Source organism: Strongylocentrotus purpuratus, unplaced genomic scaffold (assembly GCF_000002235.5).
Source record: "Strongylocentrotus purpuratus isolate Spur 01 unplaced genomic scaffold, Spur_5.0 spur5_scaffold_9, whole genome shotgun sequence".
Lineage (NCBI taxonomy): Eukaryota > Metazoa > Echinodermata > Echinoidea > Camarodonta > Strongylocentrotidae > Strongylocentrotus > Strongylocentrotus purpuratus.
The window spans coordinates 25,584,388-25,607,905 of record NW_022145615.1 but is presented as its reverse complement, the minus strand read 5'-3'; the positions used below and the strand labels follow the sequence as shown (position 1 = coordinate 25,607,905).

The 23,518-nt window shown below is 40.7% G+C and overlaps 1 protein-coding gene and 1 long non-coding RNA gene across 2 annotated transcripts in view; both read left to right on the top strand.

Annotated features, from left to right (window-relative positions):
* Window positions 1-23,518, top strand: part of LOC762869 (KH homology domain-containing protein 4) — a 49,853-nt gene that overhangs the window by 7,844 nt on the left and 18,491 nt on the right. Inside the window, exons 10-13 of the mRNA XM_030976926.1 lie at window positions 669-729; window positions 2,917-3,132; window positions 4,075-4,166; window positions 4,543-4,698. Coding sequence (XP_030832786.1) covers window positions 669-729; window positions 2,917-3,132; window positions 4,075-4,166; window positions 4,543-4,698 — 525 coding nt within the window. The remainder of the gene's footprint in view (window positions 1-668; window positions 730-2,916; window positions 3,133-4,074; window positions 4,167-4,542; window positions 4,699-23,518) is intronic.
* Window positions 5,347-23,033, top strand: LOC115920644. The gene is made up of 3 exons (XR_004062448.1): window positions 5,347-5,969; window positions 17,272-17,372; window positions 22,310-23,033. It is a non-coding gene; the product is annotated as an uncharacterized LOC115920644 (long non-coding RNA).

Genomic DNA, 23,518 nt, shown 5'->3' with positions numbered 1-23,518 from the left:
GTCTAAAGTTAAACAGACCTACATGGATTCCTGTAGAAGTTTGCATTCTTCTCAAATTTAGAATCCAGGATTCAGAATGACATATTGTTGCTCCTTGAAAAATTGGAAAATAACTTCATGATAATTATTTGTAGCTTTATTAAAGTGAGAAACCAAAAGATGAAAATCCTTCAAAAGTCTTAAAGGGATCCGGTAACTTTGTCTCAGATTCTGAAACAAAATTCTGGATTTAGCTCATGATGCAATGATAATTATAAACCTTTAGGTCAGTCAAGAGCCCCATGACTTTTACAAGCCGATCGCCTGTCTGATTATCAAGATATTTATGATTGGAATTACAAATTTTGAAAACCGGTCACTCAAAGATTTTTACTTTTTTGAGGCACTTCTTGATCATTTTGAAGCGCTTTTTTTTTTAGGGCTTCAATATTACACCATATCACAGACACTAATAACACTTAGGGCCATGTATCTCAGATTTAACATTGTTAAACGATCCCTTTAATACAGAGTTATGAATCAGTTTTTTGAAGAATAGATGTATATTTTATAACACTTAATGCAAAATGGAAGAATCATGAATGTTATTATAGTCCTGTTACTCCTCTAAGTGAAAAAAATAAAATTGTGATTGACCATACTATTTCATACTATTTAACCACATGCAGATTCAAGCAGAGTACATGACACATCAAAGCCAAATCTTCCAACGATCGGCACCAGCCATGGGTAAGATAATCACATTTTAATGTGATGGCATTTAGGAAAGGACATGTGGGGTTGATGAGTGGTATTGATGTAATAGCTGACAATTCTACGGTCATGTTTTTAATCCAATTATCTAGTCCAGTAGGGTAAAAACCCTAATCTGTTTGACATAGATTCTTCCTTTGCAGTTACAAAACACTTCACACTTTATTCCACAAACCATTGAATCATTCAATGTATTAAGAGCTAACCTTGATTTGAATATTCAGGACTGACCTTTTGGGTTATTTCTTTGTAGATTGTGTACAAACAAGAAAGATAGCCCAAATTCATTCTATATTTAAGTGACATTACTAATTTAGGATCACTGTTTTCATTATTTTGATGTTTTATAACTCATTTTTGCTCATAATGTTTTGGTTAGTTTTAAGTGTGGAGATTTTTGATTTACTTTTATGTCCGATCAACTTTGTACAGTATTTGTAACCACATGATTTTGTGAGTATGTATAGGCTAGGACTGGAGGGTTAAGAAGGTTGATTAGACGTGAAACCCAGCTAATCGACCGATACTGCCCTCCAAGATTAATGCATCTTGCATTGTGATAAGAACAGTCTCCATGCAAAAGACTGGTCATGGAGTCTACATTATCACAAACACTCTATTTATCTACCCGTATTTATTTTCTGTTTGGGGATGGGGTTAAAGGTCATGTACATTGACATTAAATGTCACGATTACAGGCAAATACATACACTGTATATTGCGCCAGGAGTGTCAAGTCTGACAGACATGTCATTATTATTATTATGTATTCATCTATGAGATGCAAATAACTGTCAAAGAGCTGTTTCCTTGATTTCTTCCAGTGTTTAGCAAAGTAATTAGTTGACAAACGCATATAAGTCCTGGAGCTCTTGTAAAACCTACTCATAGGTTTAGATTTTGTGTTTTATCAAATTCTTATCATTGATGATGTACATATCATATGTAACTAATTCAGTGTCTGAATGTTCAAGATTACATGTGCCAAACAATTTTGATAGAAAATGTATAGGGGGCTGAGTAATGAGCATAGAAAGATAAGGAAATCTGGGTGAGTAGGTCCGACACCATGTTCTCAACACAAGCCACTATGTGCAAATGGGAGTTGTGGCTTTTATCGAAGATAATGCCCAGTAAGTTTTTGTGCATTTGTTTTTATTTCACTAGTTTAAACAGCCAATCTACTGCAGGATGAACAATCTAGAATAAATCATAGCAAGTTTCTTTCAAAATAAGATTCCCATACCAGAGCTCAAGATCAGTTTCAAAGGCTTGGCGTAAAGCCTGAAGTATGTTGATTTTTAATCTTCCATTACACATGTGTACAAAATGTTGTTTTTAAATTGTTCCCCGACCTTCCTTCCATCATCCTAACTCTAAATGGTTCTCTTGTTATTGAAGCTTTGCCTAAATCCTGAAATATGTTTGTTTCTAATCTTTCATTACACATGTGTATAAAATGTTCTTTAATCCCCGACCTTCTATCCATCCTCCTAACTCTAAATGGTTCTCTTGTTATTGAAGCTTGGCCTAAATCCTGAAATATGTTCTTTTTTAATCTTTCATTACACATGCTTATAAAACATTGTTTTTTAATCGTTCCCGACCTTCCTTCTATCCTCCTAACTCTAAATGGTTCTCTTGTTATTGAAGCTTGGCCTAAATCCTGAAATATTTTTGTTTTTAATCTTTCATTACACATGCTTATAAAACGTTGTTTTTTAATCGTGCCCTGACCTTCCATCCATCCTCCTAACTCTAAATGGCTCTTTTGTTATTGAAGCTTGGCCTAAATCCTGAAATATGTTCGTTTTTAATCTTTCCTTACGCATGCGTATAAAATGTTTTTAATCGTTCCCCAACCTTCCTTCCATCCTCCTAACTCTAAATGGTTCTCTTGTTATTGAAGCTTGGCCTAAATCCTGAAATATGTTTGTTTCTAATCTTTCATTACACATGCTTATAAAACGTTTTTTAATCGTGTCCCGACCTTCCTTCCATCATCCTAACTCTAAATGGTTCTCTTGTTATTGAAGCTTGGCCTAAATCCTGAAATGTGTTTGTTTCTAATCTTTCATTACACATGTGTATAAAATGTTCTTTAATCTTGCCCCGACCTTCCTTCCATCCTCCTAACTCTAAATGGCTCTTTTGTTATTGAAGCTGCTGCCCACATGATTGCTGCACCGCCTCGTCCACCCCAGCAGCCCTTGGCCCAGCAGGCCATTCCACAGCAGCAGCAGCCTCCTCCTCAGCATCAGCAGCAGCAGATGCATCATCCCGCAGCTTTAGGGCTGTATTCACAAGCTCAACCCACTGTTCCTGCTGCTGCTAGTACAGTCATGAGTCAAACCTTGGCTGCTCAACAACAAGCACAAGGTATGCACATGACAATCCATCGCTTTGGTGGAGGTGTCGTGGTACAGTGGTTCTTTCACTTGACTCTTAAAGGGATTGGGTATCTTTGTCTCAGATTCTGAAACAAAATGCTGGATTTATCTCATGCTGCAATGATAATTATAAACCTTTAGGTTAGTCAGGAACCCCATGACTTTTACAAGCCGATCGCCTGTCTGATTATCAAGATATTTATGATTGGAAATCAAAATTTCAAAAACCGTTTTCCTAGCGGTTTTTATTACACTACAGTCTATTGGGGAAAATGAGTATGGTAAACCGGTCACTCAAAGATTTTGATTTTTTTGAGGCACTTCATGATCATTTTGAAGCACAATTTGTTTAGGGCTTCAATATTACACCATATCACAGACACTGATAACACGTAGGGCCATGCATCTCAGATTTAACATTGTTAAACAATGCCTTTAATCCAAGTGTTGAGGGTTGGGATCCCAGTCTGGCACTAACGTCCTTTGGCAAAAAAATAATTCACTGTTGCCACTCTCTACTCAGGTGTAAATAGATACCTGGGCCCCGTTGGACAAAACTTACCATTGATGGTAACTTTGCCATCAATGGTAAATACCATGGAAACCTTGATTTTGATTGGCTGTTGAGCCCTATTACCATGGTAGTTGCCCTTGATGGCAAAGTTACCACCAATGGTAAGTTTTATACAATGTGGCCCTGATATGTCAGTGTGCTACATATTAGTTATCTATCATAGTGATAACTTAACAGGGCTCAAGTATGTATGAGCATGACAGATCAAATGTAAAGAGTTTGGGTTCATGATGTCAGATGTTAAAGGTCACAGAATCATTGATCAATGAACATACATAAAAGCGGACGCATATTAGAGATGCAGTCGCATTCATCTTGTTTTTCATTCTTTCATTGTTTTGTTTATGTGTGGTATAGCAATCCTTGGTGCTGCTCAGAGGCCGGTGGTCAGTGCAGCGGTCAGCATTCAGCAAGGAATTGTCTATCCTCATCTTTCTGCACAACCACAGGTAAATGGTCTCTAGAAAACATACCGCACACTGTACGATCCTCCTGCGACCCATATTTCAAAGATATGGCAATACTATTAGATACGGAAATGTAAAAAAAAGATCGTATTATTGATTTCGGTTCTAAATAGTGAAAAGAATGGCAACAACCAGACTATTATCAGTGCATTAAAGTCTTCTAGGGTAGTCAGAATAAAATCTTAATCCTCTCCACACTGTAGACATCTTATAGATTCTGTCTCTAGCTAGGATGTAGTATATCAGTAGATTTCTGTAGCTCTCCTGAAGGACTGAAGATTTTGTTTGTACAAGTAATACATTAAATGCTTTGAAGTAGACATATTAAAGTATATTTATTTCCTTGCTCTCGTGGCAGCTTGGATTGCCAGGGCAACCAGGATTAGCACTGCAAGTCCGGGCCCCTCAGCCTGTTCCTGCCCCTGCTCCTGTGCCCCCTCCTCAACGCCTTCCCCCGCCGCTACCCCCAGTGGGTGTTCCCGCAGCCTCTCAGGCACAGCTTTACGTGACCCATGTGAGTAACGTCAAGGTCATTTAAGAGGGGTTATTTTATCTTTACAGCATATCTTCTCCACCTCTCTATCCGCTGTTAATTTTTCTTGTCACTTTTTCATTTTTTCCTCGATCTGACTTCACTTCAGTCTTCTCTTTATTTTTCCTTTCTATATTTGCTTCCCTCCTCCCCCTCCCCCCCCCCCCCAATGCTTTCTCTCTCTCTCTCTCTCTCTCTCTATCTCTCTCTCTCTGTCTCTCTCTCTCTTTAACATGTGAAAGTGAACCAAATTTTATGTAAAGCCACATAGGTTTTTCATTTCTTGACGAATTCCATATTCTCCAAAAGAGATATAAAGAGCTTTTCTATTCCTTTTTGATCATTTAATTGATTTTTCAATTCGTTTTTCAGTTTTCGAAAAATTGCAAAAAAGACAAGATGAACAATATACTAGTTAAGTATGTACATCTATATAAAAAAACGTTTTTCTCTCCAAAACTAAAACTTATCTGTAATTGTAATAAAAGTAGTGCAGTAAGAATTGATGGTGCTCCACACAAAGAATAGAGCCTAAATAAAATAAAAAATCATTTTTTCCCTGAAATTATGCAAGAAAATATTTTTAATTAATTTTTTACATATTAAATATTTTGTTTTGGACGAATAGCCCATCTATAAAATTTGTCATTGTGGAACAAAATTTAGGTTTTAGTTTCCTTCATAATTTCAAATTTTTCGATGAAGATTATAGATGAATGCTATTAAATTGATTATTTAACAACTATTTTTCGTTTTTTGTTGGAATAAAAGGAAATTTAGCATTGGAAACTTAAATATTTCATGGTGAAATTTAAGGCATCTCTAGAGAATGTGTATGAATGAATGGGAGATTGTCATTGTGAACCAGCTTTCGGGTCAATTCATACACCTAGTTTGACCATACATTTGTTTTATTTTTGCTCAAATGCTACTCTGAAATATCAAACAGACGTTAGATTTTGCTTTTATAGGATTTTAGAACTATATTTTTCCACTTTTATGAGTTAAAAATCTGTTTGGAAAAAGGGTTATTTCTAATGTTGTTAAAAATACGCCCTCTTTTGTTCGAAAGTGACTTCTACGTGTAAAACATATGGGGCTCTAAAGCGAGTACATTTGTCACGATTCTGATCCCAGTCGGAGTGAACAGTGTGTCTAATCTCTCACAAAATCATGAAAGACACGTAGGAAGACGGTGGCCATCATTTTGTTTATTCATCGCATTCGACTTCAAGCCCTGATCAACAATTTTGGTAAGCAATTTGTAAATGACGGATAAGATCTCCGTCTTTTCTGTGATGTTTGTGTTGTGAATATTACGTAGATCTAATCAGCAAGCTCCCCAGAACTCTGGCAGGGGGAAGCTGCTGTTCCGAAGAGAGTACGCGAGCTCATAATTCTTTACCCTCGGCCGTTTGTTTGATAAACAGGTTGTTTATCCGGACATTCAGGCTGAGAACAGTTGATTTCAAACAGTAATTTAGTCAATTACTCGGCTTAACTTTAGGATTTATGTACATAAACGTCATAGACCTAGGGTTAGGGTTAGGGATAATTAGGGTTAGGGTTAGGTTAGGGTTAGGGTTAGAGTTAGGGTTAGGGTTAGGGTTAGGGTTAGAGTTAGGGTTAGGGTTAGAGTTAGGGTTAGGGTTAGAGTTAGGGTTTAGATTAGGTTTAGCGTTAGACCAAGTAACAAAAATAAAGTGTTTCTCGTCCCTGCCCACCTCCTTTTTGGCCGCTGCCTCTTTTTTTTTACTATTTACTATTTAGTTGAAATATACCCCCCCCCCCCCCCAAAAAAAAAAAAAAAAAAATGGTTAGACCCTATGGCTATGATATAAATTTTGTTCAAATAGCTTCTATTTTAAGGTGATACAAATCATTTGTTTTGTCATACATGGCATCAGTATACTCACATAGCACAATATATGTGAATAAAATAGACTTGGCAAGCTATATTTGGTGCGGCAGCTATCTTTGGAGAAGAAAAACAAAATCGCAAAATAGTCAATAGTAATGCCCAGCTTCCTCTTTTTCCTGACGAGAAACACATTATTTTTAATATTTGTCCTTACTTAAGAAACAGAATTCTTCAGAATTAGCGTTGGGTAACCTAAGATTTCTCTTCATTTAATGCAGAGCCCGTAATAAGCGAGCCCTCCCCCCCCCCCCCCCCACATTCTATGTGGCTACCCCAATCATATTTCATAACTCTTTCTCGACTATAAAAAGTCAGACTGAAATTACTTTTTCCCCTTTATTTAATACAGAGGCTGCATTTTATAAGGCGAGCCTCCCCTCCCCCCCACCCGTGGCTACGCTAATCATATTTGCGTACTCTATCTAGTCTATTAATAGTTCCAACCAAATTCAAGATTTGTTTCTCTTTATTTTATATATAACCTGTATTAGGTGAGCTCCAGATCCCCCCTTCCTTTACCCCGTGGCTATGCCCTTTATATTTCCCTACTCTTTCTCGACTATGATACGTCTAACTGAAATTACCTTATTTTCTCTTTATTTTATACAGAGCCTGTATAAGGCGAGCCCCCCCCCCCCCTTCAACCTTTGGTTATGCCAACACATTAACTTACTCTTTATCGACTATTATAGTTCTGACTGAAATTAAATATTTGTTTTCTCTATATTTTATACAGAGTCTGTATTGAGCGAGCCCCCCCCCCCCCCCCACCCTAACCCCCCTTTCCCCCCTGGCTACGCCAATCACAGTTACTTACTCTTTCTTGCCTATGAGAGTTCAGACTAATTTAAAGATATTCGTACAATACAGGGACTCTATTAGGTGAGCCACCTAATGGTTATGCCAAACACATTTACTTACTCTTTAACGATTATTATAGTTCTGACTGAAATTAAATATTGGTTTTCTCTATATTTTATACAGAGTCTGTATTGAGCGAGCCACCCCCCCCCCCCCCACATTCTATGTGGCTACCCCAATCATATTTCATAACTCTTTCTCGACTATAAAAAGTCAGACTGAAATTACTTTTTCCCCTTTATTTAATACAGAGGCTGCATTTTATAAGGCGAGCCTCCCCTCCCCCCCCACCCGTGGCTACGCTAATCATATTTGCGTACTCTATCTAGTCTATTAATAGTTCCAACCGAAATTCAAGATTTGTTTCTCTTTATTTTATATATAACCTGTATTAGGTGAGCTCCAGATCCCCCCTTCCTTTACCCCGTGGCTATGCCCTTTATATTTCCCTACTCTTTCTCGACTATGATACGTCTAACTGAAATTACCTTATTTTCTCTTTATTTTATACAGAGCCTGTATAAGGCGAGCCCCCCCCCCCCCCCCTTCAACCTTTGGTTATGCCAAACACATTAACTTACTCTTTATCGACTATTATAGTTCTGACTGAAATTAAATATTTGTTTTCTCTATATTTTATACAGAGTCTGTATTGAGCGAGCCCTCCCCCCCCCACCCTAACCCCCCTTTCCCCCCTGGCTACGCCAATCACAGTTACTTACTCTTTCTTGCCTATGAGAGTTCAGACTAATTTAAAGATATTCGTACAATACAGGGACTCTATTAGGTGAGCCACCTAATGGTTATGCCAAACACATTTACTTACTCTTTAACGATTATTATAGTTCTGACTGAAATTAAATATTGGTTTTCTCTATATTTTATACAGAGTCTGTATTGAGCGAGCCACCCCCCCCCCCCATTCCCTGCTTAGCTACGCCAATTACATTTACTTACTCTTTCTCGACTACGAGAGTTCCAACTAATTTAAAGATATTTATTTTCCTTTTATATAATACAGGGCCTCTTTTAGGTGAGCCAATCCCCCCCCCCTACCCCCTGGCTATGCAAATCACATTTATTTACTCTTTCTCGACTAAATTAAACATTTGTATTCTCTTTATTTAATATAGCGCCTGTATTAAGTGAGCCCTCCCTCTCCCCATTCCCGCTTGACTGCGCCAATCACATTTACTTACTCTTTATTGACTGTTATAGTTCTGACTGAAATTAAATATTTGTTTTCTCTATATTTTATACAGAGTCTGTGTTGAGCGAGCCCCCCCCCCCCCTAACCCCCCTAACCCCTAACCCCCCTAACCCCACTTTTCCCCCTGGCAACGCCAATCACAGTTACTTACTCTTTCTTGCCTATGAGAGTTCAGACTAATTTAAAGATATTTGTACAATACAGGGACTCTATTAGGTGAGCCCCCCCCCCCTTTACCCCTTGGCTATGCAAATTGCCTTTATTTACTCTTTCTCGACTATGAGAGTTCCAAGTTCCAACTAAAATTAAAGATTTGTATTCTCTTTATTTAATATAGAGTCTGTATTAAGTGAGCCCTCCCCCCTCCCCATTCCCGCTTGGCTACGCCAATCAAATTTACTTACTCTTTCTCGACTATGAGAGTTTCGACTAATTTAATGATATTTTTTTCCTTTTATATAATACAGGCCTCTTTTAGGTGAGCCACCCCCCCCCCTTTATCCCCTGGCTATGCAAATCACATTTATTTACTCTTTCTCGACTATGAGAGTTCCAACTAATTTAAAGATATTTATTTTCCTTTTATATAATACAGGCCTCTTTTATTTGTATTCTCTTTATTTAATATAGAGCCTGTATTAGGTGAGCCCCCCTCCCCTTACCACCTGGCTACGCCAATCACATTTTCTTACTCTTTATCGACTATTTTAGTTCTGACTGAAATTGAAGTTTTGTCTTCTCTTTATTTAATAGAAAGCCTGTATAAGGGGGAACCCCCCTCCCCCATGCCCTATTTAATACAGAGCCTGAATTAAGCGAGCCCTCCCCCCCCCCCCCACCATTCCCCATGGCTACGCTAATCACATTTCCCAACTCTTTCTCGACCATAAAAAGTCGGACTGAAATTACTTTGTTTTCTCTTTATTTTATACATTACCTTCATAGGTAAGCTCCCCCCCCCCCCTCCCCCTTCACCCGTGGCTACGCCAATTGCATTTCCCTACTCTTTCTCAAATATGATACGTCCGACTAAACTTATAGTTTGTTTTCTCTTTATTTAATGCAGAGTCTGTATTAAGTGAGCCCTCCGCTCCCTTTACCCCTTGGCTACGCCAATCACCTTTTCCTCTCTCCTACTCGAATATGAGAATTCCAACTAAAATAAAAGATTTGTATTTTCTTTATTTAATACAGAGCCTGAATTAAGCTAGCCCTCCCCCCCCCCCCTATTCCCCATTTAATACAGAGCCTGAATTAAGCGAGCCCTCCCCCCCCCATTTCCCATTTAATACAGAGCCTGAATTAAGCGAGCCCTCCCCCCCCCCCCCCATTCGCCATTTAATACAGAGCCTGAATTAAGCGAGCCCTCCCCCCCACCCATTCCCCATTTAATACAGAGCCTGAATTAAGCGAGCCCTTCCCCCCCCCCATTCCCCATTTAATACAGAGCCTAAATTAAGCGAGCCCTCCCCCCCCCCCCCCCCCCCCACCCCCCATTCCCCATGGCTACGCCAATCACATTTCCCAACTCTTTCTCGACCATAAAAAGTCAGACTGAAATTACTTTGTTTTCTCTTTATTTTATACATGACCTTCATAGGCGAGCTCCCCCCCCTCCCCCTTCACCCCGTGGCTACGCCAATCACATTTCCCTACTCTTTCTCAAAATGATACGTCCGACTAAACTTATAGTTATAGCTACGCCAATCACATTTCCCAACTCTTTCTCGACCATAAAAAGTCAGACTGAAATTACTTTGTTTTCTCTTTATTTTATACATGACCTTCATAGGCGAGCTCTCCCCCCCCCCCTCCCCCTTCACCCCGTGGCTACGCCAATCGCATTTCCCTACTCTTTCTCAAATATGATACGTCCGACTAAACTTATAGTTTTGTTTTCTCTTTATTTAATGCAGAGTCTGTATTAAGTGAGCCCTCCGCTCCCTTTACTCCTTGGCTACGCCAATCACCTTTTCCTCTCTCCTACTCGAATATGAGAGTTCCAACTAAAATAAAAGATTTGTATTTTCTTTATTTAATACAGAGCCTGAATTAAGCGAGCCCTTCCCCCGCCCCCCCATTCCCCATTTAATACAGAGCCTGAATTAAGCGAGCCCTCCCCCCCCCATTCCCCATTTAATACAGAGCCTGAATTAAGCGAGCCCTTCCCCCCCCCCATTCCCCATTTAATACAGAGCCTGAATTAAGCGAGCCCTTCCCCCCCCCATTCCCAATTTAATACAGAGCCTGTATTAAGCGAGCCCTCCCCCCCCCCCCACCCATTCCCCATGGCTACGCCAATCACATTTCCCAACTCTTTCTCGACCATAAAAGTCAGACTGAAATTACTTTGTTTTCTCTTTATTTTATACATTACCTTCATAGGTGAGCTCCCCCCCCCCCTCCCCCTTCACCCCGTGGCTACGCCAATCACATTTCCCTACTCTTTCTCAAATATGATACGTCCGACTAAACTTATAGATTGTTTTCTCTTTATTTAATACAGAGCCTGAATTAAGCGAGCCCTCCCCCCCCCCATTCCCCATTTAATACAGAGCCTGAATTAAGCGAGCCCGTCCCCCCCCCCATTCCCCATTTAATACAGAGCCTGAATTAAGCGAGCCCTCCCCCCCCCCCACCCATTCCCCATGGCTACGCCAATCACATTTCCCAACTCTTTCTCGACCATAAAAAGTCAGACTGAAATTACTTTGTTTTCTCTTTATTTTATACATGACCTTCATAGACGAGCTCCCCCCCCCCCTCCCCCTTTACCCCGTGGCTACGCCAATCGCATTTTCCTACTCTTTCTCAAATATGATACGTCCGACTAAACTTATAGTTTTGTTTTCTCTTTATTTAATGCAGAGTCTGTATTAAGTGAGCCCTCCGCTCCCTTTTCCTCTCTCCTACTCGAATATGAGAGTTCCAACTAAAATAAAAGATTTGTATTTTCTTTATTTAATACAGAGCCTGAATTAAGCGAGCCCTCCCCCCCCATTCCCATTTAATACAGAGCCTGAATTAAGCGAGCCCTCCCCCCCCCCCATTCCCCATTCCCCATGGCTACGCCAATCACATTTCCCAACTCTTTCTCGACCATAAAAAGTCAGACTGAAATTACTTTGTTTTCTCTTTATTTAATACATGACCTTCATAGGCGAGCTCCCCCCCCCACCCATTCCCCATGGCTACGCTAATCACATTTCCCAACTCTTTCTCGACCATAAAAAGTCAGACTGAAATTACTTTGTTTTCTCTTTATTTTATACATGACCTTCATAGGCGAGCTCTCCCCCCCCCCTCCCCCTTCACCCCGTGGCTACGCCAATCGCATTTCCCTACTCTTTCTCAAATATGATACGTCCGACTAAACTTATAGTTTTGTTTTCTCTTTATTTAATGCAGAGTCTGTATTAAGTGAGCCCTCCGCTCCCTTTACTCCTTGGCTACGCCAATCACCTTTTCCTCTCTCCTACTCGAATATGAGAGTTCCAACTAAAATAAAAGATTTGTATTTTCTTTATTTAATACAGAGCCTGAATTAAGCGAGCCCTTCCCCCCCCCCATTCCCCATTTAATACAGAGCCTGAATTAAGCGAGCCCTCCCCCCCCCCATTCCCATTTAATACAGAGCCTGAATTAAGCGAGCCCTCCCCCCCCCCCCATTCCCCATTTAATACAGAGCCTGAATTAAGCGAGCCCTCCCCCCCCCCATTCCCCATTTAATACAGAGCCTGAATTAAGCGAGCCCTTCCCCCCCCCCATTCCCCATTTAATACAGAGCCTAAATTAAGCGAGCCCTCCCCCCCCCCCCCCCCCCCCCACCCATTCCCCATGGCTACGCCAATCACATTTCCCAACTCTTTCTCGACCATAAAAAGTCAGACTGAAATTACTTTGTTTTCTCTTTATTTTATACATGACCTTCATAGGCGAGCTCCCCCCCCTCCCCCTTCACCCCGTGGCTACGCCAATCACATTTCCCTACTCTTTCTCAAATATGATACGTCCGACTAAACTTATAGTTATAGCTACGCCAATCACATTTCCCAACTCTTTCTCGACCATAAAAAGTCAGACTGAAATTACTTTGTTTTCTCTTTATTTTATACATGACCTTCATAGGCGAGCTCTCCCCCCCCCCCCTCCCCCTTCACCCCGTGGCTACGCCAATCGCATTTCCCTACTCTTTCTCAAATATGATACGTCCGACTAAACTTATAGTTTTGTTTTCTCTTTATTTAATGCAGAGTCTGTATTAAGTGAGCCCTCCCCTCCCTTTACTCCTTGGCTACGCCAATCACCTTTTCCTCTCTCCTACTCGAATATGAGAGTTCCAACTAAAATAAAAGATTTGTATTTTCTTTATTTAATACAGAGCCTGAATTAAGCGAGCCCTTCCCCCCCCCCCCATTCCCCATTTAATACAGAGCCTGAATTAAGCGAGCCCTCCCCCCCCATTCCCCATTTAATACAGAGCCTGAATTAAGCGAGCCCTTCCCCCCCCCCCCCCATTCCCCATTTAATACAGAGCCTGAATTAAGCGAGCCCTTCCCCCCCCATTCCCAATTTAATACAGAGCCTGTATTAAGCGAGCCCTCCCCCCCCCACCCATTCCCCATGGCTACGCCAATCACATTTCCCAACTCTTTCTCGACCATAAAAGTCAGACTGAAATTACTTTGTTTTCTCTTTATTTTATACATTACCTTCATAGGTGAGCTCCCCCCCCCCCTCCCCCTTCACCCCGTGGCTACGCCAATCACATTTCCCTACTCTTTCTCAAATATGATACGTCCGACTAAACTTATAGATTGTTTTCTCTTTATTTAATACAGAGCCTGAATTAAGCGAGCCCTCCCCCCCCCCCACCCATTCCCCATGGCTACGCCAATCACATTTCCCAACTCTTTCTCGACCATAAAAAGTCAGACTGAAATTACTTTGTTTTCTCTTTATTTAATACATGACCTTCATAGGCGAGCTCCCCCCCCCCCCCCCACCCATTCCCCATGGCTACGCTAATCACATTTCCCAACTCTTTCTCGACCATAAAAAGTCAGACTGAAATTACTTTGTTTTCTCTTTATTTTATACATTACCTTCATAGGTGAGCTCCCCCCCCCCCCTCCCTCTTCACCCCGTGGCTACGCTAATCGCATTTCCCTACTCTTTATCATTCCAAATGGTCTAACAAATATATGTAGTGAGAAAGAATGCTTAAATATGAATAATGTCTGTTTCATGGGCAAAAATGTGAATTTGATGACCTTATTTGCATAAATTACCATAAATATGCAAATGAGTGAATTTTTCAAAAAAATTGAAATTACCATAGTATTCTATACACTTCACTTGACATGTATGCAAATTTTCGTTTCACGGCCGAGATCATAGGGGGGGGGGGGCCTTAGAAGCCCCCCCCCCTCCCTGGGCTATGCAGTTTCAAAATAGCCCGGGCTAAATAGGGTTAAAGTGAAGAAAGAATGTGAATAAGTTTGCTCCGAATAATGAGGAGGAAATAATGTGCAGAACTAATGTGCTGAAATGGAGGGATTGTCATGACGGGATGACAGTCAGTAAGAGATATGTAACTTGTAAGTTTGTAAGAGGGAAAATGCTGACTTAAATAAGTGATAATGATGAAATAGCAAAGAATTGAGGAGTATCATGGGTACCAATTCAATGGAAATTTGTACAAAATATGAGCCCCCCTCAGTACTAAAAGAGCCCCTGTGAGCCTTCTCATGGGGGCTCTTTTAGTACTGAGCCTGTATTAGGTGAGACCTAATTCAGGCTCTGTATTAAATGAGGAATGGGGGAGGGGTTCACCCACCAATACAAGCTCTGTTTTAAATAAAGAGAAAACAAACCTTCAATTTAGTCGGAACTCTAATATTCAAGAAAGAGTAGGAAAATTTGATTGGCGTAGCCACGGGGGGAATTGGGAGGGGGAGGGCTCGCTTAAAATAGGCTCTTTATTAAATAAAGAGAAAACAAAACTATAATTTAAGTCAGACATATCATAGTCGAGTAAGAGTAGGGAAATGTGACTGGCGTAACCACAGGTTGAAGGGGAGGGGGGGGGGGGGGGGGGGTGGGGCTCGCCTAATACATGTTCTGTATAAAAGAAAGAGAAAACAAATCTTTAATTTCAGTTGGAATGGGGGAGGGGGATTGCTGAATACAGGCTCTGTATTAAATAAAGAGAAAACAAAACTCTGATTTCAGTCTGACCAGGGCTCAAATTAATTTTTTTTCCACGGGGGCTCTTCCAAAAAAAGAGCCCCCGTGAGCCTTCTCACGGGGGCTCTTTTAGTACTGACGGGGGCTTTTTTTTTAAATACAAATTTCCATTGAATTGGTGGTACCCATGATACTCCTAAATTCTTTGCTATTTCATCATTTTCTGTATTATTTCCCTCTTACAACTTTACAAGTTACTGTATGCTCTAATGGTCAGATCTCCTACCTCTGTACGAAATTTCTGGTCCAAGCCCATGCAGTCGCCTCCTCGCCAACTGGTTTCCTTTTACTAAATATAGCTTTCGGTTGATTTACTGGTCGAGGTTTATTATTTGCTGGTCTTTTGGAATCACCAGATTTGCAATCGTCCCTGTGAGCAATCTGACGGAGGCGATTATGAAGCTCACAGGGGCCAAGCGCCCGCTACCCCCGTGTATTTTGAGCCTTGAGTTTGACACAGTATGGAGCTTTTGCAATTTTTCACTTCAAATAGTGCAATCTGATGCGTACCTTTGATGGAAATTTTGTAAATTTAAATTGAAGAAAGATCGACTGATATCATCTCCATTAAAATTAATAATAGGCATTTATATCGTGCCGTCTATCTAGACAATTCTATTCCGAGGCCCACAAAAAAAATATAAAGAATGAGAGAGTTTGGATGAGTGTCATAGTGCCAAATACAGGTATCGTTAAAAAAGATAAGATTTCAGCTTTGATTTAAAGGTCTCTAAGGAAGTTATGATTCTCAAATTAAATGGTAAAGTATTCCAAAGAGAAGGTGCTGCAGCCCATGCCCACCAGGATCTATGGAATGTGTATAGTAAAGCATATCTTAAATAGTTTTGGTTAATTCAAGATTATGATGATATTGTACTGAATTACACATGCTATTCCTTCTGTTTGGTGGATAGTGCAAAAAAAAACGGAATGTTCTGCTCAATGATAGTAAAAGCAGAAGCGTTTAATTCATATTTTGCGAATATTAGTCTGAATCTTGCAGACAATATACCCATGCCCCCTCCCCTCACTTTTCAGAGTACCCAAAAAGTGTTCCTTTCACCTCTGATAAGTGCCCCTTTTAATTTGACATGTGTCCATTTCCCATTCGCATTTAAAGTGCCCTTTTTAATCTCTAGTAAGTATCCCTTTTCAGGTACGAGAAGTTACTCCTTTTCACTTCAGATAAGTGCCCCCTTCACCTCTTATAATTGCCCCTATTCAAATCTGAGAGATACTGGTTTTACTTTTACAAATGCCCCTTCCCCTCCTGATAAGTGCTCTTTTCATCACTAATGAGTGTCCTTTTTCACCTCTAATAACTTCCCCTCTTATTTTGACACATGCCCTTTTTCTTTTCTAAAATATTGCTCTTTATCCTTCAGTATAAGTGCCCCTTTTTTTATTCTCATCAGTGCCCCTTTTCACCTATGATAATTTCCTTTTAACAATATGTGCCCCTTTCCCTTTCTGATAATGGAGACCAGTGTCGTAGATCATTACTTAATGTTGTTCAGGGGGGAGGGGGGGGGGATCTATTCATTCATCCCCCCTCAAAAATAGGTATCAAGTAAGGATCTACGCCAATGATGGAGACCACCAGGCCATCCATACAAGTTATTCATAAAGGAAGGCAAGAATAGGGTTACATAACGGAGAGTCTTTTTTAATGTTGATTAGTATTTTCTCTGTCGATACAATACACATGGCGGGCCTAATCCATGTTATTGATACTGAAATACAACATCTTTTCACGCTTTCATCTGTGATAACAGAGACCGCTCTGCCATTGGCAAACGCAGCTGGGGGCTGTAACCCCCCCCCCCCCCCCCCCGAGTATTATTGTATTATTGTATTATTGTTTATTAAGACTACATGTAGGGGATATTAACTTCATATTATCATCTAGCCTTTACCCCTCTCTATTATACACTTACGTTGGTGAACTGAATTGTATTGAATTGAGTATCCATTGTCCATTTAAATTCTTTTTTACTGGTATTATTTACAAGTAATGGATTTACAAATAGATATAAACTTGATGGGATGTACTCTTGTAAGTGTTTGTATGTTTTGTTTTTGTTTGTCTGTTTATTTTGATATATTAATGTCAGCCAACACATGATTTTAGGTACTGTATTTGGATTTTGACAAAAGGCAATTTCCTAGAACAAATAAACTGATTTAAGGTCTATCTGCAGCCATGCCATACAAATAATATGGTAACATATTGTCGGTCATGTACCGTATCAGCATAATGACATTATTTTTGACTGTCTTATAATGAGCAATTTGTCTGTATTTTAAATCACAGTGCCTCAACGTTAGAGATCTTCTTCAAGGAATCGACCATGCCATGTACCCATTTTCAAGAGATCAGTTCTGAGTGGATAGAAGATGGATGACTCGGAGCATGTAAGAACTTTGGGCCTTTTTGAAAATAATGTTTTTTCTCTCTCCAACTGAACCTAAGTAAATATGTCTTCCAATTTATTTTGATTGTAGACAAAGTGGTATGTTTGAATGATACTTTAGCACATTTTTTTATTGTTCCAGATTAACTGTAAATCATCCTTTACTTCCATAAACAATAATGTACATACATGTAGCTTTCCAAAATATCTCATAGAAATTATAATACTTGGAGGAGTTACAACTGTCCATCGCTTTTGGGGTATTGAAATCAGCCAGAAAATATGTGTCCAATTGGAATTACCGGTAGGCAGATATTTTCTCCTTGCTCTACCCTGCTCTACAGTATGGTGTAGAATAATGTCTAGAAAAACATGACACAACTTATGTCTTACAATGTCTAATGCCTCAGTCACACCTTTGCGTATTTGGCTTGCGTATTGCTGGGTATTACCCGAACGCAGACAAAGGCAGTCATACCCAATAACGCGCAATAAAACATGCTCACTACGTACTCAATACGCAAACTAGCGCATGTGCCTGCGTTGGTCGCTCGCTAGTTTTAAAATTTTCTAAACTATCGCAAGCAAACGCAAGGTCAAATCGCATACGAGCGGATACGAGTGGCAACCAGTGAATGCGAGCGACAGCGTGTAGCTTAGCGCAGGTAAACGCAATCATACGCACCTCTTTTTTCGGAGCATGTGTAGCTGCGTTTCCTGCACGAATTACCTCGCTTTAACTCGTGTCTATATGCATGATTGCGCGTATTGTTGCGCTGTTGCTCGCACATCGCTCACAGCAGCCAAAAAACCTTGCGATTGCCACTCGCTACGCTGCGAGTCTACCTCGTACAGCGTTTGCTTTAGCTCGCAGTTGCTGGTTGCCGCACGCTTTAGCTCGCTATCACTGCGATTAGTTGCCTATGCGCTGCGTATCGGCAATATAAGGCGGGGTGGAATCATACTGCAGTCAACAGTTGAAAAATATACAACTACTGAACACTGAAAAGATGCCGAAAGCCAAAGCGAAAAGGGGGGGGGGGGGGGGTGACGACGAGGACGAAGCCAGTCAAGCTGCCTAGGTCCCATCGCCCCGCCGGCTCCGGAGTCACCATCGCTGGGTGAACACGAGACGAACATGGCGAAGAAGCCGCGGAAAGACCTAGTCAACTTCTCAAGTGACCAAGAGAAGGAGCTTGCCTATACCATGGTCCTGACGGTTGAAGGGGTTTGTCGGAGAGTGGTCAGTACTCAGCAGGCACTGAAATCGGTTGGTAGGAATGCCGAAAGCATTCTCCACCAATCTCCTTGCCTGGGACAGCCGGTAGTTGTAAATTCTCTCTTGTTTAGCCATAGCCCTCCTTGCGTACGGCTTCATTGGCCATGTTGTCATGGCGAAGGTCTCGTCTGCCACAAAGAAGTAGGGGATGTCTTCATCATCGTTGGACAGAGGCTCTGGCAGAGGCACTCCAAGGGTTTCAGATTTAAGACGTTGTTTTAGTTCACACGAGTTGAAGAGCTGTGCATCAGAGGTTTCGTTTCCGACATCTATCCACACAAATCTGTACTTGGCGTCGACCAGGGCCATGAGTACAATAGAGTAGAAACACTGGTAGTTGTAAAATATTGACCCACTATCCTCAGGGCACTTGATTGCAACATGCTTGCCGTCCAAAGCACCAAGGTTTGGGGAGAATTCCAGCAGCCTTCGAAGCCCTGTGTGACTGCTTTTCATTCCTGTGGGCTGGTAGGTCACATCACCAGCTTATCACCGTATTCCTCAATGATGGCAGTGCATATCTCACGTACCATGAGTGAAATGGTATTATGGGCTACCCTAAAGCTATACATTAGTGTCTTGTAGCTGTCACCCTGGCCAGCTTCAGTGCGGGTAAGAGGGCTTTCCTGAAGAAGGTGTCCCACTTCTCCAGTCTTTCATGTAGTCTCTGCTCTAACTCTTTAAACATTTCAGGGGTTAGCCTCAACACGTCCGTGAATGCCTCTTGGTCCTCGTCTTCCAGTTCCCTCATCAGTTGGTCGAATTGTCCCTGGTCCTTCCTCCAGTAGATCCAGGACCGCACCCAACAACTCCGAGGGATACTTTGTTGATGCAGCTCATTCAGCAGCTTCCCTTGCTCATAATCTTCATTCGCCTCTCTTCTTCCAGCTGAACCAAAGCAGAGCTCTGCTGCAGGGCCATTATTGTCATCAGATTTATTTTTCTTGTAGATGTAGAATCGTCAGAAGATAGATGTTTATGCCCAGTCCCTCAAAAGGACTAGTATTTTTACATATGCCGCAGCCCAAACGAGCTGGTACGCTGTAGCACGAGCCGACACGCATCAGTACGAACAACAGACGAGCTAAAGCAAGCGGACACGCAACAAGACCAACTGGTGCAAGCGGCTAACGAGCAGCAAAAAAGCAGCAAACGAGCTACATACGCAACATGGCGAGCAAACTGCGTATTGAATCGTACTGCTATGAGCTATAGCGTGGCCATAGGCAACCGTAGGCAGTCTTTGTACGAGCGGCATATGAGCTACCTACGAGCTAGATACGCAATAGTGTGACTGCTACCTTCAAATTTGCTGCGTATTGCTGGGCACGGCTGCGTATTGATATACGCCGCAGAGCGCAGCAATACGCAGCAACATACGCAGAGGTGTGACTGAGGCATTAGTTTGTCACAATGCCGAAATACATGTAAAAAATTAATATTACTGTGAGGTATTTTGGATACTAATACATAAAGCATCATTTGCCCAAGCAAATTTGGCAATTTTGCCAAGGTGCTGTTGGGTAGAAGGTTTTGTTTGTCATTTTAAAGCCTAGTTTCATCAAGGGTAGGGATGATTTAGATCACCTTGATTCATTTATTTTGTCAAAATCAGTGATTTAAATCACTTCCATAGATGTGTGTTAAATTTGTTGTTGCTGAAATATCTTAAATGTGTATTTTTCCCTACTTTTGCAACTGTACCATTTATTTTTGTTGTAAATTAAAAATTTTCTTGTTACTAGCTTTAACCTAGGCCCATCAAGTTTCCAAGCTCAATTGCCCAAGTGAGCTATTTAATCGCAAATTGTGTGATGTAAACTTTTTACATTTTCTTCTTCATCTTTAAAAATCCATGGCTGGTTTCTTACCAAAATTTTAGGCATCACGTGCTAGAAAGGGAGATCTTGAGTTGTTCAAATTGGGACAATTACCCCCAGGACAAATACCCCCCCCCCCCCCCCCGGACATTCACCTCAGACAATCATCCTCCCAGGAAAGACTTTTGTTTGAGGCTGGGGGGGGGGGGAGGGTCTATGGAAGGGACTTTTTTAATTCAACATACCTAAATCGTGTTTTAGTGCAATGTAGAAACATACCGGTAAAAATTGAAACTGGTTTCAATCTTTTTTAGAGCCCAAGCAAGCTAATTATGTATGTGGGACACAAACACTGAATTTAAAACACATTTCAAAATCTAGGGTTGGGGGGGGGGGGTGGGTGCAGCGTCTCCCAAATACCCCTATGGCCATAATTAGGCAATTTTGACTTAACTTGATTGGAAGCATTCCTCAGGTAGGGAGATATAACATTTTTATGAAGGGCTACTGACTCCTCCAGGGGAGGGGGCTTGGTAAGGGCACTGCCCATTAATGTTTTTCCTTTTTAAATGCCATCTGATTTACATATTTTAGTTCTTCTAAAATGCAAGGTCAGATTTAAACCAAAATTGGTAGGGATCATCCTTTGACAAAGGTCATCTAAAGTTGTTCAAATAGGGTACGTACCGCCTGGGGGAAGCTCCCAATCACCTCAGTGGCAGTGATCGCACATTCTCTTCTTGAAAAAAAACATCGCCTGACTCTGCCCAAAATTTGTAGGAAACACCATCTACATGTACATCTACTGCAGGATAAACAATCCAGACTAGATCTTGACAATTTTCTCTCAAAATACAATTCCCATACCAGAGCTCAAGATTAGCTTTAAGAACAGTATAATATTCATGAAAGAAGTTCAACCGCCCCCCCCCCCCCCCCGGTACTACTCCCCTCAGGACAATTACCCTTTTAACACTTACCAATTGGGACAATTACCCCCAGGACAAATACCCCCCCCCCCCCCCCGGACATTCACCTCAGACAATCATCCTCCCAGGAAAGACTTTTGTTTGAGGCTGGGGGGGGGGGGGGAGGGTCTATGGAAGGGACTTTTTTAATTCAACATACCTGAATCGTGTTTTAGTGCAATGTAGAAACATACCGGTAAAAATGGAAACTGGTTTCAATCTTTTTTAGAGCCCAAGCAAGCTAATTATGTATGTGGGACACAAACACTGAATTTAAAACACATTTCAAAATCTAGGGTGTACCCAAACTGTTAACCAGCACTGTTTCTGTGAATGGGTTGGCTGTATGTTACATGACAAGGTAGCGGAAAAAAATCAGACAGCATAGGATTATTAGGCATTTCATGTACAACAATGTGCACAACCATGGGAACAAATGCGCATGGGAGGTGCTACACTCTATAGCTACTCTGAAAGGTTGCATGTTTTTAGGTGCGGATCAAGTAGGTAGCGTCCGCTTCTTTTCAGCAGTGAATACAAAAAAGGTGCAAGATAATGATATCAATAATGTGAACTTTTTAGGTGCGGATCAAGTAGGTAGCGTCCGCTTCTTTTCAGCAGTGAATACAAAAAAGGTGCAAGATAATGATATCAATAATGTGAACTTTTTAGGTGCGGATCAAGTAGGTAGCGTCCGCTTCTTTTCAGCAGTGAATACAAAAAAGGTGTAAGATAATGATATCAATAATGTGAACTTGTAGTCTTTATACATACCAATTTCATAAGGCAAGTCATCCGTACTAGTTTGGATTTTATTGAAATAACACAATTTGTTTATGACAATGTGAGTTTCATTATGGTTTCTTTACAGATCCTGCAAAATGTCCATTTTGTACACAGAGTACAGAGTACACAGAGCCGTTCTTACCAAACAGCATAAGGCCTGTCATCTGGTAGTTCTGTCTTCAAGCCGTCACTCTTCGTCTTATCAAGTGGTGTTAAACTTAGTGCTCAGCTTTACAGGCCAAACTTATCTGCAATCACAGATGTGTGCTTCCCTTGTTCCAAGTTATCGCAGTTGACCAGTATTTGAAAACTTCTTGGGTGGTATTCTGAGCATGATTTTATCTCTAAAATCTTTTTAGTATGCGTATAGTAACTTCCGGTAGTTCACGGAATCAAATCAAATCCGTTATTTTACCACTATCCATATTACTGTATAAGAAGTCACTAACATATGCCAATGCAGTATTAGTGGAATAACCCTTCCGGAAACATGAATTGGTAAGAGTAAGCAAGTCCGAATCCAACAAATAGTCATGTAAACTAGGTGTGCACAGTCTTTTCTAAACACCTTCATGATTGTTGGTAGAATCGTTATCAGATGATATTCACATCTGTATACTGTATAATTGTATTCCATTGTCTGTGTTCCCACATTTGTGAATGGGGGTAATCCTGGCCTGCTTCCATTCTTCAGGAATTACTCCTAATTAGAGAGATAGATTAAAAAGTTTGGTGATTGTTTTTTTGTTGATAGGTGCAGCCAATTTTAATAACCTATAATTAAAGGAAACCTCACCCCAAAGAATAAGTGAAGGTATTTTGAAAAATGAGATGTATTCCTGCCATTTGATGTAAATTGTTCCTTATGAAAATTTACAAGAGATATATAAATGAAGATATTCTTGGCATGATGTGATGCCTTTTAGGCTTTTAGCATGACATGAAAAACCTTGACCCCAGAAGAGCACCAACTTATTTATGCAATTTGCATTCTGGCAATTGTAGTACAAAGGATAATAGCAGGTAAAATGAAATGCTTCATCACCACACACGTCTGGGAAAGAAGCATCCATAAATTTGAATACATTTACTTGATAAACGACTTCACATAGTACGTCACGTTATCAAGAAAATCTAATAAATCTCTAAGTCAAAGTTATTTCTTGGGGTGAGGTTTTCTCTAATAAAGCCTGTTGCCTCATAAGTTTTTACAGATTGTCATTCTTTAAGCACAAAATATTATGTCACATCAACCAAAGAAAAGCCATTTTGAGCAATGTCAGCTTGATTTTCA